This window comes from Mauremys mutica, chromosome 2 (assembly GCF_020497125.1).
Source record: "Mauremys mutica isolate MM-2020 ecotype Southern chromosome 2, ASM2049712v1, whole genome shotgun sequence".
NCBI classification, from domain to species: Eukaryota; Metazoa; Chordata; order Testudines; family Geoemydidae; genus Mauremys; species Mauremys mutica.
Genome location: NC_059073.1, coordinates 108,192,393 through 108,208,088, shown reverse-complemented (window position 1 = coordinate 108,208,088; position 15,696 = coordinate 108,192,393). Strand labels below are relative to the sequence as shown.

At 42.5% G+C, this 15,696-nt stretch overlaps 2 protein-coding genes across 3 annotated transcripts; one reads left to right on the top strand and one right to left on the bottom strand.

Moving 5' to 3' along the window:
- Positions 1 to 2,597: 2,597 nt before the first annotated feature.
- On the bottom strand, positions 2,598 to 9,709 carry TDP2 (tyrosyl-DNA phosphodiesterase 2). Its single transcript, XM_045007088.1, has 7 exons — positions 9,423 to 9,709; positions 9,253 to 9,338; positions 7,982 to 8,149; positions 7,350 to 7,441; positions 6,791 to 6,909; positions 4,446 to 4,616; positions 2,598 to 3,257 (listed from the first exon to the last, which is right to left on the bottom strand). Exons 1-7 carry the CDS (start codon positions 9,681 to 9,683, stop codon positions 2,976 to 2,978), a joined length of 1,179 nt encoding a protein of 392 aa, XP_044863023.1. The 5' UTR covers positions 9,684 to 9,709; the 3' UTR covers positions 2,598 to 2,975.
- A 95-nt stretch (positions 9,710 to 9,804) lies between these two features.
- Positions 9,805 to 12,130, top strand: ACOT13 (acyl-CoA thioesterase 13). 2 transcript variants are annotated; one of them, XM_045007090.1, is made up of 3 exons: positions 9,805 to 10,240; positions 11,176 to 11,360; positions 11,860 to 12,130. In XM_045007090.1, the coding sequence occupies exons 2-3, from the start codon at positions 11,176 to 11,178 to the stop codon at positions 12,014 to 12,016; spliced, it is 342 nt and encodes a 113-aa protein (XP_044863025.1). In that variant the 5' UTR covers positions 9,805 to 10,240; the 3' UTR covers positions 12,017 to 12,130. The 2 variants fall into 2 exon arrangements, with proteins under 2 accessions (XP_044863025.1, XP_044863024.1); XM_045007089.1 differs by having other exon boundaries at positions 9,808 to 10,245.
- Positions 12,131 to 15,696: the final 3,566 nt, after the last annotated feature.

The window sequence follows — 15,696 nt, the reverse complement described above, 5'->3', positions numbered from 1 at the left end:
TATAAAGACATAGATAACTAATTACCCTAATACAGTCATCACTGTTACAAAATTCCAATAAATCTTGTACAAAGTATGTCATGTAATGTATCAATGGAAAGTTTTTATGGACTGCTAAGTATTATTATCCTGTTTAAATCCATGTATCATCGTTGTATCTGAAGTTACAAATATAGGCTATGTGCTTGTATCTCAAACATTCCTCAACGCTAGCCAGCCTGCTTGATAGTCCATTAAGGACAATTAGCTTGCCCAGAGATTCAGGAAGGCATGTAAGGACATGTGATAAGGACATGTGATCTAAGGCTCCATATTTTGCCAGTAATATTTATACATTTAGGCCAAGTGCATGGAAACGAGACTGTGACATCATTCTTTGTCTTCAATCCTGCTCCATATCTCTCGATATGATTTCTAACAAAGGAGAACTTTGAACAATGGACTGATGACCCCCAATCGAATGGATGAACCAGAGAGACTTATTACAAACTAGCAGATTTATCACTGCTATTATCCTGACCTGCAAAGTTTTAAGGCTAAGATTTTGTCACAGATACTTTTAGTAAAAGTCACGGACAAGTCACAGGCAAGAAAGAAATTCACAGAAGCGTGTGACCTGTCCGTGACTTTTACTAAAAATATCCATGACAAAATGGGAAGATATGGGGTCCTCACATCCCCTGTAGCAGCTGGGCAGCTGAAGAGGCCCTGATTCAAAGCTCTGGGGGCCCCCCACTGCCCATGGGGGCTTAGAGCTCAAGGGTCCCCTACTTTCCAAGGGGCCCAAAGCTGCAAGGTCTCTCCCAGCCACGTGCGGCAGCTCAGGCAGCAGGGGGACCGCACAGTTCCCAGCCTCCACAGGCGGGGAGGGGGACCCTGAAGTCACTGAGGTCTCTGGACGTCATGGATTCCATGACCTCCATGACAAAATCATAGCCTTAACTGTAGTGTATATAATTCCTTAATATGGTCATCTTCACCGTGACTGTTTCTCACCCTAGGCTCCCCTTAAGCTACAACGTGGTCACCTAACAAGGTTTCAAGCATGCTAGGTCTGGTCTGCGCTAAGAAATTAGGGCAGTTGAGCTACGTCACTCACCTTCTTTAGGTATTAGGAGTCTGATTTTTTTAAGGTGATGGGCACCTACAGCTCCTCTGGAGTCAATGGAAGATGCAAATACTGAGGATATTAGGCCCTGCTCCTTTCAGGGTATGTCTATATTACCATTAGCCACGCACTGCTGGCCCCATGCCAGCTGATGCAGGCTCTTGGGGCTCAGGCTAAGGGGCTATTTAACTGAGGTGCCTCACAGCATCCTAGAGCCCAGGCTCCAGGCCGAACATCTACATGGTTAAACAGCCCCTTAGCCCAAGCCCCATGAGCCCAAGTCAGCTGCCACTGGCCAGCCGTGGGTGTCTAACTGCCACGTAGACATTCTGTTTCTGTGAGGGTATCTGGGTCCTGAACATTAAGCAGAGCAGAGACTAAGGCCCCAATCCTGCAAACACTTACACCTGTGTTTCGTCTAAGCATATGACTAATCCTACTGATTTTAGTGGGACTATGTATGTGCTTACACAAGACATACAGATTTTTCAAGTATTTGGTTGCCTAAAGATGCAGATAGGCACGTAGATGCTTTTGAAAATCCTGTGAGATGCCTAACTCCCTGTCTACACCTATAGGCACTAAATACTTTTGAAAATCTGGCCCTTGCTTCTTGTCCCCTCACAGTACATAACACTAATTCAGACTCCCTTACATTCCCTTTTCCGGGGTGTTGCAGGTATTTGCCACCTCTGAGTTTCCCTCATCTTTGGTACGATGTACATTACTCACAAGTTCAGCTAAACTGATTTAATAAAAGGCTTCTATATCTATTTAATAAAAGGCTATATCCATAGCTACACTGTGTTCTCCACCTTCAGTCGGTATTCTGAACTTTAGCCCTTAGTTATCACACAGCTTGATACTTTGTACTTCCATAAAATGTCCTCCAAGTGGTTAATTATGCACACCCTAAAAACAAAAAAACAACAAACCTCTTCTGTTTGCTCTTTCTTTTGGAGAGCATGAAATAAAATTCAATTACACTTTCTGACTGCTCCAGCTTTACACAGAAGAGAACATTCTGTTGATGAAAATGTGGCAGCAGAAGTGCACTAGATGAAGGAGGAATGCTCAGAAAGGTAAATTCACTCCAGGGAGTTAAGAAATCTTCCAACAGATAATTTTCAAAAGTTACCAACATTTGTTCTCGTGTTTTAAAACATGCCTTTCCCTCATACCTAGATTGATGAAGTAAGCTATTTAATAGCCCAAGAGCATAACTTCCATATGTCTATTGTAAGATGGATGACTGAAGAAGTTTATCATCCAATATCCTCAGTTCTTAATGCCATTCTGTGTAATATTTCAGTTTACTGAACTATTTTTTTTGTTAACATCTATTCATCCTTCTGTTATCCTTTAAGATTGAACTCTGAATTACACTGAAATGTCCTGAGTTACGTGAGATGATACTAGGTGCCTTGTGAGAAATACGACAGTGATTATGGCATTGGTCACGAAAGAAACAAGACATTTACACTAAAAAATTTACAATTTATTGAGACTATTACAACAAAGAGTGATAAAAGAAAAAGAGCGTGAATGAAAATGCTTTAATTCTTTGATGGATTATATTTGAGATTTTGTCTTCCATTTAAAAATGGATTTTGTTCATATGTCTGTACTTTATTGCCACATTAAAATATATATTTTAAGAAGTCTGCTAGAATGCATACAAAGAAAATAAAAATGTTTTGGCTTTTTACTATACAGTCATCCCAGCAGATGTTAAATGAGTGGGTAATGCCTTAGGATTGTAAAATAAATCTTATGTAAACTTAGAATTTAATTTTTGTGAAATCCAAAGGTTAAAAGATGCAAGAGCTTTTGCAATAATACACAGACTTTAAAAGCTTTGTTTTCTTTATAGTATCACATCAAAATCACACAAAAGACCCCAGTGATCGCTGGGAAATCTACCACAGTCTAATTTTTCTAGTCCAATTAAGTCCAAACTCCGTGGAATAATTTGTCCCCCTTCTGCTGCAGTTCGGAATAATATGCGATCAAATCGCAACTTACATTTGAAATTTGCATCCAGGTTAGAATTGCAGTTTGTGTCCCATGTATAACGGCAGTGCTTTGGTTTGCCCAAAAATTCCCATATGTCCAAAATATTGTTAGGTAAGCCACCTATTTGAGTAACCTAAAGAGAGAAAAATGGAACAACATTATACCCACGAATGCCTTTAATGTAATATGCATGACAACCATTTGCTGAACCTAGAATTTAGATATTATAGCATATTGTTTTTCTGCACAGCACTGGCCACAACAGGAAATCACAACTATTAAACCACTATTTAGAATAGGTTAGCCCCTCAAGAATTTCAGAAATATAAAAATATAAACCACTTAAGACACTGATTGTTCATGTTGCACTTTCCAAACCGAAGTGTGTGTAAGAAACTACTGCATTTTTAAGTGATTGAACCCGATTGTGCAACACTGGGCCTTTAGTAATACTAAACACCCTCAGTTGGAACCCCGGTAACAATTTTTCAAAAGTGACCTTATTTTCAGTCCCTCCATTTTTGGGTGCTCAAATTTAAACACATAGGATCTGACTTTCCAGAAGTATTGAGCACCAACAGCTCTTGCTAATTTCAACTTGAAGTGTCAGTGCTCAACACCTCTGAAAATTGAGCAACTAAAAATGAGAAATATCCCAATTCTCGGTGCCACAAAGTTACAGCTTGCACAACAGACTCTGTGTATTTCTTTAGAGGAGCAACATGAAGCCAACTGGGGAGGAAAAACAACCATCCGTTTTAATTGTGATTTCACTTCAGCTGTAACATTGCTCCAAAGGAGACATGCACAATCAAGCATAAACTTCTACTTGGCAGCAACCTCACTTGTCCCACTTTCACGTTTTCCCTTAATGGATAGGGACACTACAGGTATGTCTACAGAGCAACTAGACACTCCTGACTGGACGTGCCAACCTACTCAGCCCTGTTTCATTACTGTGTAGATGTCTGGGCTCTAGCTGGAGCCCAAGCAATAGTAGCCTATGAGGTGGGAAGGTCCCAGAGCTTGGGTTCCAGTCTGAGCTCAGAAGTCTACACAGCAACGAAACAGCTCCGCAGGCTGAGTCCTGTCAGCCGGCATGGGCCAGCTGTGTGTTTTTCTTTCTTTGCTGTGTAGAAATCCCCTAGGAGGCACGCCTGTACAAGGTATGAGGGTAGAAAGCTCAACATCTCTGTCACGTATAACTGATTTATGGGAAAAGTCACTGTACCCTATAAAAAGAAAGAAAGGAAAACCCCCAGTAGAGTTCACCATGGTGGTTTGTCCTCAAAATAATTCTAAGTGGTTTACTGCTATTCACCTCGTGGTCTCTTAGGTTTGTATCCCCTCCAAATATAACAGTAGTTGACTCTGATGCCTCCTGCATTGTCTTTAACACCTGCCTCAGTTGGTTTAAGCGTTCCTTGGCATGACCTTTTGTGCTCTCTAGATGGGAAGTCATAAGGCAGAGTTCATTACCAGATATATTCACCTGTTAGACAAAGAGAGAAACATTAAATCATATGCCATGGAACAAAGTTGAAGGCCAAAGACAAAACGTACTGTTCAAATATTGAACAGGAACATTCTTCTGCTTGTTAAAACTGCTGTTATACAGGATAGAAGTGACTGACAACTTGATATTGGGCCTCTCTAATTCTGTCATCATAAGTGAGGTTTTTGACAGTGAATGTGCCACTAGCAGCAGGCTTAAACGTTGATTTTTAACTAAGAATTCAAATCTGGTTCAGTTCACAGCTTATATATGGCAAGAAGTACTCCTCACCCTAAAATCTTTCAGGACATTTTGCTGAGCAAGACAAGGTCAACCTTGTTTAGAGTTCCTTTATGAGGGCAGAATTTTCAACTTTTTATTTCAGAGCCATGCTAACCACTCCATGCTTAATGCTGAAGGTGGCTTTCGGTTAAAAAGCCAATGCTGACCTCTACTCCAACCCAAGTGAAATAAGTCTTCCCAAAATTTAAAATGTATTATCTTATACTAAGGTAGAATATTTTTCTGAAAAGTCTGAGGTGTATATACAACTATTTCGAAGACAGAAAGGTTGTAAATATGCATCAGTAATGGAAGGGGAAAAAATTAACAAGACGTATTTTAAAAAAACCACCACACACCTGCCTATCAGAAAAGTCAAAAGTTTAGGTTCTAGTTTACACTATCCGGGTGGTTTTGGTTTTCTTAAAGTATATAAATGCAGAGCTAAGGTATCCCAAATAATCTAACTTTACCCTTCTTTTCTTACCATCCTATGCTCCCTCTGTGTAAAAAGATCATGTCTGGCAAGTATGACAGTTAAACACTTTACTTTGGTGGTTTGGTAAAAAAACACTGCAGCATAACTTTGTTAGAGACTAAAAATCAGAGACTGAACCATGGACACTGGATTTATGTCTTACTATAACTATCTATAACCCACCAACAACCTGCCCCCCTCCAGCTGCCTATCCCCCTACCTCTGAAGGGGTATTAACAGGCCACTTCACCATGAATGGTCCCTTGAAATATGTGTTAACTACTTATGCTAAACAATCTGTTCCACCTTATACTTAGCTATGACACTCCAAGTATGTCTATACTGCAATTAAAAACTATGGCTGGCCTGTGCCAGCTGACTTGGGCTCAGGCTAATAGGCTGTTCAATTGAGATGTAGACATTCAGGCTTGGGCTCCAGCCCAAGCTCTGGGATCCGTCCACCTTGCAAGGTCCTAGAGCTCTGGCTCCAGTCTGAGCCCAAATTACACCACAACTAAACGGCCATGCAGTTTAAGTCCTGCAAGTCTGAGTCAGCTGGCACTGGGTAGCCACGGGTTTTTAACTGCAGTGCAGACATATCCTCTGAGTATATTTGCCAGACCTGAAGAAGAGCTCGGCATAAGCTTGAAAGCTTGTCTTTGTCACCAACAGAAGTTGGTCTAACAACAGAAATTACCACAGCCACCTTGTCTGTCTAATATCCTGGGAACAACACACCTACAACACCACTGCATATTGCAGGTGGGGATATATTAGACCTTGTATACTTTGCAGTTCTACCAGCAGTTGGGGACAACTTAATCTATATCAATTTTTGGCTTACTCAGACTAAGTATTTGAGGTTTAAGAAGCCCTCAGCAGAACAGACTTACCACAGGATTGGAGTTTAACCATTTAAATGGCTAAACAACTAGTGTCTGATGTGGGGAAAATTTAATGAAAAGGTGCAGTGGAATTTCATAGATCTTTGGTATGTATATGAAACCTAAGAGGTACAACACTGTAGGTCTCTCTTGTTGCGAGAGGGTGAAATGAGGGATAATCACTGAATAGATGATACATGGTGGGTTGAGAATGGTACAGGAAAATGGAGTAATGTGACCTATATAATACACAGTTGTTGGGGTTAGCATGATTTGTTAAAAGCATGGGTATGTGTAAGAGTACAGTTAAAATTGTTTGATGCATCATTTTACTATTTTTATAGGAGACTTCAAATGTAAATGCCCTACTTTTCAGTTATTTTTTCTCTTAAATTATAATGACCTGTTGATGCTTTTTCCCCTTCAAATTTAGTACCCATATTTACAACCTTAACTCCAGACTAACAAAGATTTGTCCCCTTAAATTAGACATTCAACTGCTTTGTAACATATAGTGACCCACTTACATGCACAACTAATAGATTTCTCATCATGGAGGTTGTTGGGAAAGGTATTATTTCTTGCCTTAAAAACTTCACTCTTGATTTTTTCAGCATTATGGCAGTGAAATAACCATCTATATTACCTAAAGAGGAATATGGAAATGAAAGAAAAGTTCATCCCTTCATACAGAAGAATTATATATTTTCATAGAGATCTTTTCAGGGTGCACATTTCCTATCCTAATCAATACATGTAGCTATTTTCATTAATAGTAAAGGATCCAAAAATGAATTAATTTTGATTCTGTCCTTAATTTTAAAATCTGCCTTTCTAAAAGAAAAAAGCCAGAAGAAAGTGACAGTTAATATATTCATTTATAATTTGCATCAAACTAGATTCCAGAATTTAGAAGCCAAGGAAATCCATTTCACTGATTCTTTCCCCTCCTTTTTTTTTTCCCCCTTTCAGCTTCTACCAATGGTCAGAGGGATATTAACAAGCTAGAGAGTAGAAAATAACATTTCTTGCTGCTTCTATCCACTTGAAGCAGATTTCTCAATTTTTTAGGCCTTCCTCTTTTACCTGGAATGATTGTGTAACTGACTGCTCTCTTCTGTAGGTAACTCAAGTATGGTGGAATAACCTCCTGTAAAAACACCACATCTGGACTGTATCTGAAATCAGCAAGACAAGTTTATGTATGTAATCAGGATTTTGTATTCCTGTTTTTCCTTTTGTGAGTGACCTTTATATGCTTTGTTTTAGACTACACATCATAAAATAATGCAAGCTGTGCAACATGGTCAAGTTAATACTGTCGCTGGAAGCATAGCAATTTGCATTTCCTGATGCTATAATCTATTATTTCAGTCCCACAACCTCCTGACTCATTACTATAACTAGACATTTTAAAAATAAGCATAATTGATATTAAAAGTTATATGTTACAGTGACTAGCTGGCAAAAAGGCTTTTAGTACCAAAGCCTGCATATTTTGGGAAATTAGGTTCAGAACCTCTTTTGGCCAACCAAATTACAGCTTTTAGTCAAACTAGTTTAGGATTACACATATTATCAAATTTCTGTATTATAGTATTTCTGTATTTGGTGCTTGGATACTTTGGAGGTATACATCCTATAGACACTTCAAATAAGATATGATACTTCAGAGTCTAAATGTTAAACTGACTTATAAAGGAGATAACAATACTTACAATGCTAAATAAGAGCAGACTCCTCTAGCTCTGTCTTGCTGATTTCCTAGATCCAGACCATCAATATTCCAGGTAAGTAAAGAGAACCTGCTATCATCTTCTTGTTGCCTGCAGTCTGAGTTGTTGACTCCAGCACTACTAGTAGTAACATCAGCAGTCAGGTCAATGCTAGAAAGAATATTTAAAATTTTGCTTTCAGTAAACAGAGCATTCCCCTGCAGTAACTTCCATCAAGACATTTTCAGTTCTGCAGAAAAAGACCTGGGGATTACAGTGGATGAGAAGCTGATATGAGTCAATAGTGTGCCCTTGTTGCCAAGAAGGTGAAAGGCACATTAGGCTGCATTAGTAGGAGCACTGCTAGTAGATAGAGGGAAGTGATTATTCCCCTCTATTTGGCACTGGTGGGGCCACACCTGGAGTATTGCGTCCAGTTTTGGGCCACCCACTACAGAAGGGATGTGTACAAATTGCAGAGAGCCCAGCAAAAATGATTACGGGGGTTGGGGCACATGACTTACAAGGAGAGGCTAATGGAACTGGGGTTATTTAGTCTGCAGAAGAGAAGAGTGGCGGGGGGAGATCTGATATCAGCCTTCAATTACCTGAAGTGGGGTTCCAAAGAGGATGGAGCTAGGCTGTTCTCAGTGGTGGCAGATGACAGAACAAGAAGTAATGGTCTCAAGTTGCAGTGGGGGAGGTCTCGGTTGGATATTAGGAAACACTGTTTCACTAGGAGGGTGGTGAAGCACTGGAATGGGTTGCCTAGGGAGGTGGTGAAATCTCCATCCTTAGAGGTTTTTACGGTCAGGCTTGACAAAGCCCTGGCTGGGATGATTTAGTTGGGATTGGTCCTGCTTTGAGCAGGGGGTTGGACTAGATACCTCCTGAGGTCCCTTCCAACCCTGATATTTTATGATTCTACAGGTGTCCGCACCTATGCTGTTGTGCAGGGATATGAGAAACAAACCGGACTTAGGGGCAGGCGGCTCACTGATACACACACGATGCACCGGGGGGACCATCAGAGCCTGAGAGCCTCACAGGGGGGTGGATTTTGAGACGCCTTTGGGAAGGGGCTTCACGGCGGGGGACGAGCAGCATCAGCAACGCTAGCGAAGCAGAGCCTGGCCGCGGAGCCCCCCGGCAGCTGCAACGCGCCGGCCAAGGGGGAGCGAGGGCCGGCAAATGAGGCGGGTGCTGGGCCAGGGCTCGGTTGCCGCCCTCCCTGCGAGCTTGAGCCCCCCCCAACCCCCCGCGGCCTCGCTCACCAGGTCTCCGTCGGGGCCTGGGCCGGGGGGCTCCCGCCCACGTCTCGCTGCTCCACGGGCGGCTCGAAGTAGGAGTTCAGCGCCCTCTGGGAAGCAAAGGAGCGGGAGTCAGGGCCCGGCGCAGCGGCAGCCCCCAGCCCGCCCCGCCCCGCGCCCGGCCCGGGCCCCACCTGCAGGTGCCAGTCGTTGTCCGCCAGGCAGCAGCGAGCCAGGGCCAGGTCGCTGCTGGTGATGGAGGCGAACTCGGCGCACAGGAGCTTCCTGCGCTTCTCCGGGGGGGGCAGCGCCGCCTCCTCCTCCTCCTCCTCCTCCTGGGGCCGGGCCAGCGCCTCCGCCTCCGCCTGGGGCCGCGGGGGCGGCTCCGGCTGCAGAGCCCCTTCCCCCTCGGGCCGCTGCTCCAGCGGCCCCTCGGCTGCGCTGCCCCCCTCCATGGCCCCGCACAAACCTTCACCAGCCACCGCCAAGCAACGCGCCTGCGCGGCACTCACCCAATCCCCGCGGCCCTGCTAGCAGACGCACGTCCCGCCCTCGGCGTTGGGGACAAGGGGGGGCAGCGAGCTCAAGCCCCGCCCAGCCCCGCCCCAGGGGGTCCCACGAGCCCAGCGTGGGGCGCGCGCGTGACCTCCGTGAAGGTGGTAACAAGGGCCGCGAACGTTCGGCCTGTGGAACGTGGTGAATCGGGGAGGGGCCGAACCAGGCTACTGTGACCTCGCGGGGGAGGGGTGGGCTCGGGCCAGCCCCCTTCTCGTGCTGCGTGTATTGGAGGTCACCCGGCCTCCTGTTGCTGCAGCTGCTCCCAGCCCCACGGAGCTCACTAGGTGCTCCCAGTTCCAGGGGACTCTTCCGAGCTGGTAGGAGCAGGTGCCGGTCTCTCTGCGGGAAAAGGACGTCGCAACCAGTCTTTAAACCATGAGCTCCCTCACGATCCACTCCTTCCGGGAGATGATGAAAAGCCTGCTGAGCTCATCCAACTTTGATCGGGTGTTGAGTAAGGTATAGTTGTAGGTCGGATTGATTCCTGGCAATTGCATAGCGCTTGTTATATGAGAAGTGCTTCCTCCAAAGTGTAGCAGCAGTTTGTGTGTAGCTATAGATATGTAGGTTTGGCAAAATTTGATTTTTTTTTAGTATAATTTTGATGGATAGTATTAATATTTATCTTAAAACATCTTTCTATATTTACTACAGCAACAAAAGAACTCCTTCAGTGGCTGTAGCTAAATGTCTTCTCTACTGTGGTGCACCTACACCATTGTAATGTTTCTAATACAGACATGCCCTTGGCAACTGTGCTAGCCAACAGTGTCATGTGGGGAAAAATCAAAGCAAACACTTTCCATTAGCTTTATGTCAGGTATAAAGTCAGACAAGTCAACTTTCCATTTTTAATAAGAGTTCAGTAGAGTTTGTCTCAAAGAGCTACTGAAAACTCAAGATGATTACAATACACAGACAGAGTGCATATTTGAGACACAGGATGGGTGAGGTAATATATTTCATTGGATCAACTTTTGTTGGTGAGAGAGACAAACTTTTGAGCTTACACAGAACTCTTCTTTAGGTGAAGTTGGTCCAGTAAAAGATGTGACTCACCCATCTTGTCTCTCCAATATCCTGGAACCGACATGGGACTCCAACACTGCATATAATGTGCATATTTGTTTTTATAGGAGGTATATATTTCCCTAGGGAAACAATTTGCAGCTGGAGATTTATAAAAACATCTGACTTGACACTTAAACCATAATGTTTTAGTCCTTTATTTTTCTCCTCCCCTCATTAGTCTAAAAACTGAACCAAGATTTATTTTCAAGTTGATCTGTTTACTTTGAGAGCACTCACCAGACTTGTAATTGTCCATATGTTTCCACTTATGGAGATTTTGAATTAACAGAATTTTGTTCCTCATTTCTGTTTGTTCAGATGACAGTTCTTTCTGCAACTCCTGGAAAGATTGTTTGTGAAATGAAAATAGAGGAGGAGCACACAAACAGAGGTGGCACATTGCATGGAGGTTTGACCGCCACACTGGTAGACGTAGTGTCAACAGCAGCATTGTTGTACACAGAAAGAGGAATGCCTGGGGTCAGTGTGGATATGAACATTACGTATGTATTGAACATGCTTACCGTCAGATTTTAAATCTTAACGTTTGTTGTGTTCTACTAACAGGGCCCAGATTCTGCTAAGTTTCTCTTCCATGATCTAGCTACCACTTTAGTGACAAACTGCAGTCTGAAATAACAACTTCTAATTAACTCAGTATTGATCTTGTTTGGGAATATCATCACGTGGTTGAGACACTAGTTTGAGGCAGTCAAATGTTCTTTAAGCTCCCTCTTTTATTACGTTTGGTTTAATGTCCTAAGTACTTTTAGGTAACAAAGTCCAAATTCTATAATCTTCTCATGTGTAGAATTTCAGTGGAAACATTAATGTGAACGCTGCCTGAGGAGAAGCTGCAAGAGTCAGGCTTGTGAAAAGGTGCAAGGGGTTAACTGCAAACTGAGTCTGGTAGCTCCTTCAAAAAATAATTTTAAACAGATGAATGTTCCCTGATTTGTAGCATGTTGTTGTATAAAACAATTGTTCTGTTTTTTATTCAAGATACATGTCTGCTGCTAAGATTGGGGAAGAGATATTGATCACAGCTCAGATTCTGAAGCAAGGAAGAAGTATTGCCTTTGCCAGCGTGGATGTAACAAACAAGGCAACAGGAAAGTTGGTAGCACAAGGCAGACATACTAAATACCTAGGACAGTAATATAAGAAAATGATATCTAAAAAGGAAAGTTTGTGCTTAAGAAGCTAGCATTGATTTTTTTTTTCTATTTTAAGCTGCATCAAATTACCACAATCTGAAGGCAGTTAAATGATCTATGTAAAATGAGTTGGTCTCAGTCCCATTTCTAGTGGAAAAGGGTTCACATTGTAATTGGCACTAATTCTGAGCTTGTTGCAGTCTTGGTAGAGAGACCAAGGACTGAAGAGACATGGAGACCAATGTACTTTTTTTGTGCCTGAAGATAAGGTCAGTATTGAGGCTCATTGGTGGTACTGTGTGGGGAAGCTTTCTGCTCCCCATTTTGCACCTCTCTCATGAAAATATGTTTCTAGTCTCCAGGGCTGTCAGTTCATAAACTTTCAAAAATCAAAGCAACTAATCAACTGCATTTTTTTGGTCCTATACTGTAAAGTGATATTAAAGTAACAGGTGTTACAAGTGCAGTATTGCTGTTTTAAATTATTAATCTGAAATAAGAATATTTTGCAAATGGGAAATGTAATACATTGAGAACATAGGTAAGTCTTTATATTTGGCAAATGCCTAACTGATTAAAAAATTCAAGAAGTACACTTTTAATAAAAGCTCTCACACTACAACATTAAGCTCATTCAGCCCAGATGAAGAAACTATTTTCACTGTGGAAAGTTGTATAGTTATATTGTGCTAGAGCAGTGTTTCTCAGCGCCTCATAACCTCTAGGGGTGGGATTGTGCATCACAAAATGCAATCAGGAGGGTTGTGAGGTGTTGAAAATTTCACAACCATTCTGAAGCAAAGAATATTTCCAGAATAACTTTAGGGGCAGCCAAAACCTTAAAGTGTTTGAGGTCAAATAGTAGTAGTTGTATTATAGAGGGTTATCATTAATATTTTTTAATATAAAATGCAACTTTTTCCAAGATGACCGTTACCTCCCTTTTTAAAACTAATGTACCATGTATACTCGTTCATAAGCCGAATATTTCTGGTAAAAAAGTGACGCATCAGAGAGCGGGGGTCAGCTTATAAATGGGTCTACACCAAAATTTGATGATCTTAAACTCTGGTATGGTCATCATACCTGCCCTGCTTGCCTATAGGTGCTGCCGAGCGAGTTAACTCTGTATGCAACGCATGCCTCGCAGATGGCTGTTATAGATACAACAAAGGATGCTTTAGATCTGGGGCGGACAAACTTTTTGGCCTGGGGGCTGCATCAGGTTTTGGAAATTGTATGGAGGGCCAGTTAGGGGAGGCTCTGCCTCCTAAAACAGCCAGGCATGGCCTGTCCCCGCCCCATATCTACTGGCCCTCCCCAGACTCCTGCCCCATCCAACTGCCCCCCCATTCCCTGATTGGTGGGGGGCCAGGACTCCTGCCCCATCCACCCTCCCTGCTCCCTATCCCCTGACTGCCCCCCCGTGTCCCATCCAACCTCTCCTCTCATTCCTGACTGCCCTCTGGAAACTCATGCCCCATCCAACCAGCCCTTCTCCCTTTCCCATACCTGCCCCTGGTACCCCTGCCCCTGACTGTCCCATCCAACTCCCCCTCACTTTCCTGACTGCCCCCCTAGGACCTCTGCCTCATCCAACCATCCCTTCGCCTCCAGAACCCCTGGCGTTGCCTTGCCCCAGGAGCTCACAGCCCCGCTACCCAGAGCATTGTGCTGGTGGTGCAGTGAGCTGAGGCTGTGGGGGAGGGGCTGGGGGGATAGCCTCCTGAGCCAGGAGCCAGATGTGGCCCACAGGCCACAGTTTGCCCATCGCTGCTCTAGAGTAAGCAGCATGTATAATGAGATATGGAGAAACTTATCTGCACTCATGTTCTCTTCATGCTTTTCTGACTTGTCTTGTGATTACTGCTACTGAAGCCCTTTGGCTGTACTCATGAAGCCTCTTGTTTTCATCACTTCCTTTGTCCTAATTAGCCCACAGTAGTTTCACTTGGTCTGATCATTTTTATTCACTTACCTACATTCTTCCTTTAAATATCCATAGATGTTATAAATTTTTATAGGAATTATAGTGACAAAGTTCAGATTTTTTTTTCTAGGAGGTAGATGCTGTGTATCGGCTATTCATGCATACCATGTGAATGTCATATTTTAGACAGTTTGACTTTATACATGTAACCTTTTTCAATAAAATAGAATTTGCACTTATTTATATTACATTCAGAGTCTGATATCTCTACTCTGAATATGTTTCCCCTATTGAAATGGCAGGGATTACTCAAAATAAGGGACTAATCATTTTGCGTAGAGACCAGAAACTGAGTGCAGGTTAGTCACATATACCTCAATATAATAGCAGTAACAAGTCACTATGAAAGAGAAATACCAGATCAAATGTCAGTAAAAATGACAAACCAGCAAGTGGAAAAAAGCCAGAGCTGAATGGTTTAAATTCATTTTGAATATCACTATAAAAGCTTATTCTCTACCTGGGTTTATAACAGCAAACACACCAAGAGATCGAGAGTTATAGTTTTGGACCTCCCAAGTGTCTAGCTAAAGTTATGGCTCGGAATGCAAGACTAACCTGCTAAGTTGCATGCTACACTTAAGATTTTTTTCTGGGATTAGAGCTGGTTGGAAACTGTCAAAATGAAGTTTTCTATTAATTTCTTGTGTTCTGTGAATATTTCAACTAACTCTGATAATGACCTTTTAAAAGTCTGAAAACTATCAGTTTGCTTACCAGTTTCTCTTTACTTTCCTCCAGCTCAGGAACTCCTGCCTTTCTGATTATATTCAGGATTAAAATAAACACACCTATATTTGATTCAAATAGTCCTACAACAAAAATGAGGCATACTTGTGGCACCTTACAGACTAACATTTATTTGTTAGTCTCTAAGGTGCTACAAGTACACATTGTTTTTGCTGATACAGACTAACATGGCTACCACTCTGAGTCCCACAATGTTATTTTTGTAATATCTGCATATAGAGTTCTATAGAGTTTCTAGACAGAAAAAGTTGGTTAAATTTAGGCTAATCAACCTTGACATTGTCCTTAAGTATGAAGGAGTAAAAGCAGGAAAATTTATTAGTTCAACATCTCAATGGAAACCCCATGTAAATAATTAAGAACACAGGGTATGCATAATTTAAGTGAAGGTAGATTAATCAAGAGCACAAAACAGCAGCATTCTGGCCTGATCATTTATTTCTCAATTTAGGCTGTCTACACTGGCAAGTGAAAAACAAAATAAGGGACTACCTTATTTTGTTATTCAAAGGTGTTGAACACACACCCCCCCCCCCTCAAAAGATGAGTTTTGCCAACAAGCGCTGGCATGAACAGCACTTTGTCACCAACACTAATACAGCTCGTTGTGGGTGGAAGATCTCTCCTGCAAACAGCGGGTAGGTACACTGCGTGCTTTTTAACTGCATGGCTGTAGCAGCACACCTATGTTGCTAAAAGCTGGATAGTGTGGACATAGCCTCAGGGCTCCAATCCTAAAACCTAATCAGCAGGCAAACCCATGCACCATTGACTTTAGTGGACCTGAGGATAAGTGTCTGCCCTTGCAGAGCAAGTTGCAGGACTGGTGCCTAAGTTTGGTATCTGGAAGGTGCAATCTCAATTAAGGTGCACTCTCTATTAAGGTGCAATCTCAATATCGTGAAAGTTTAAGAACTCCATACTTTACAGAAGTTTGAGAGC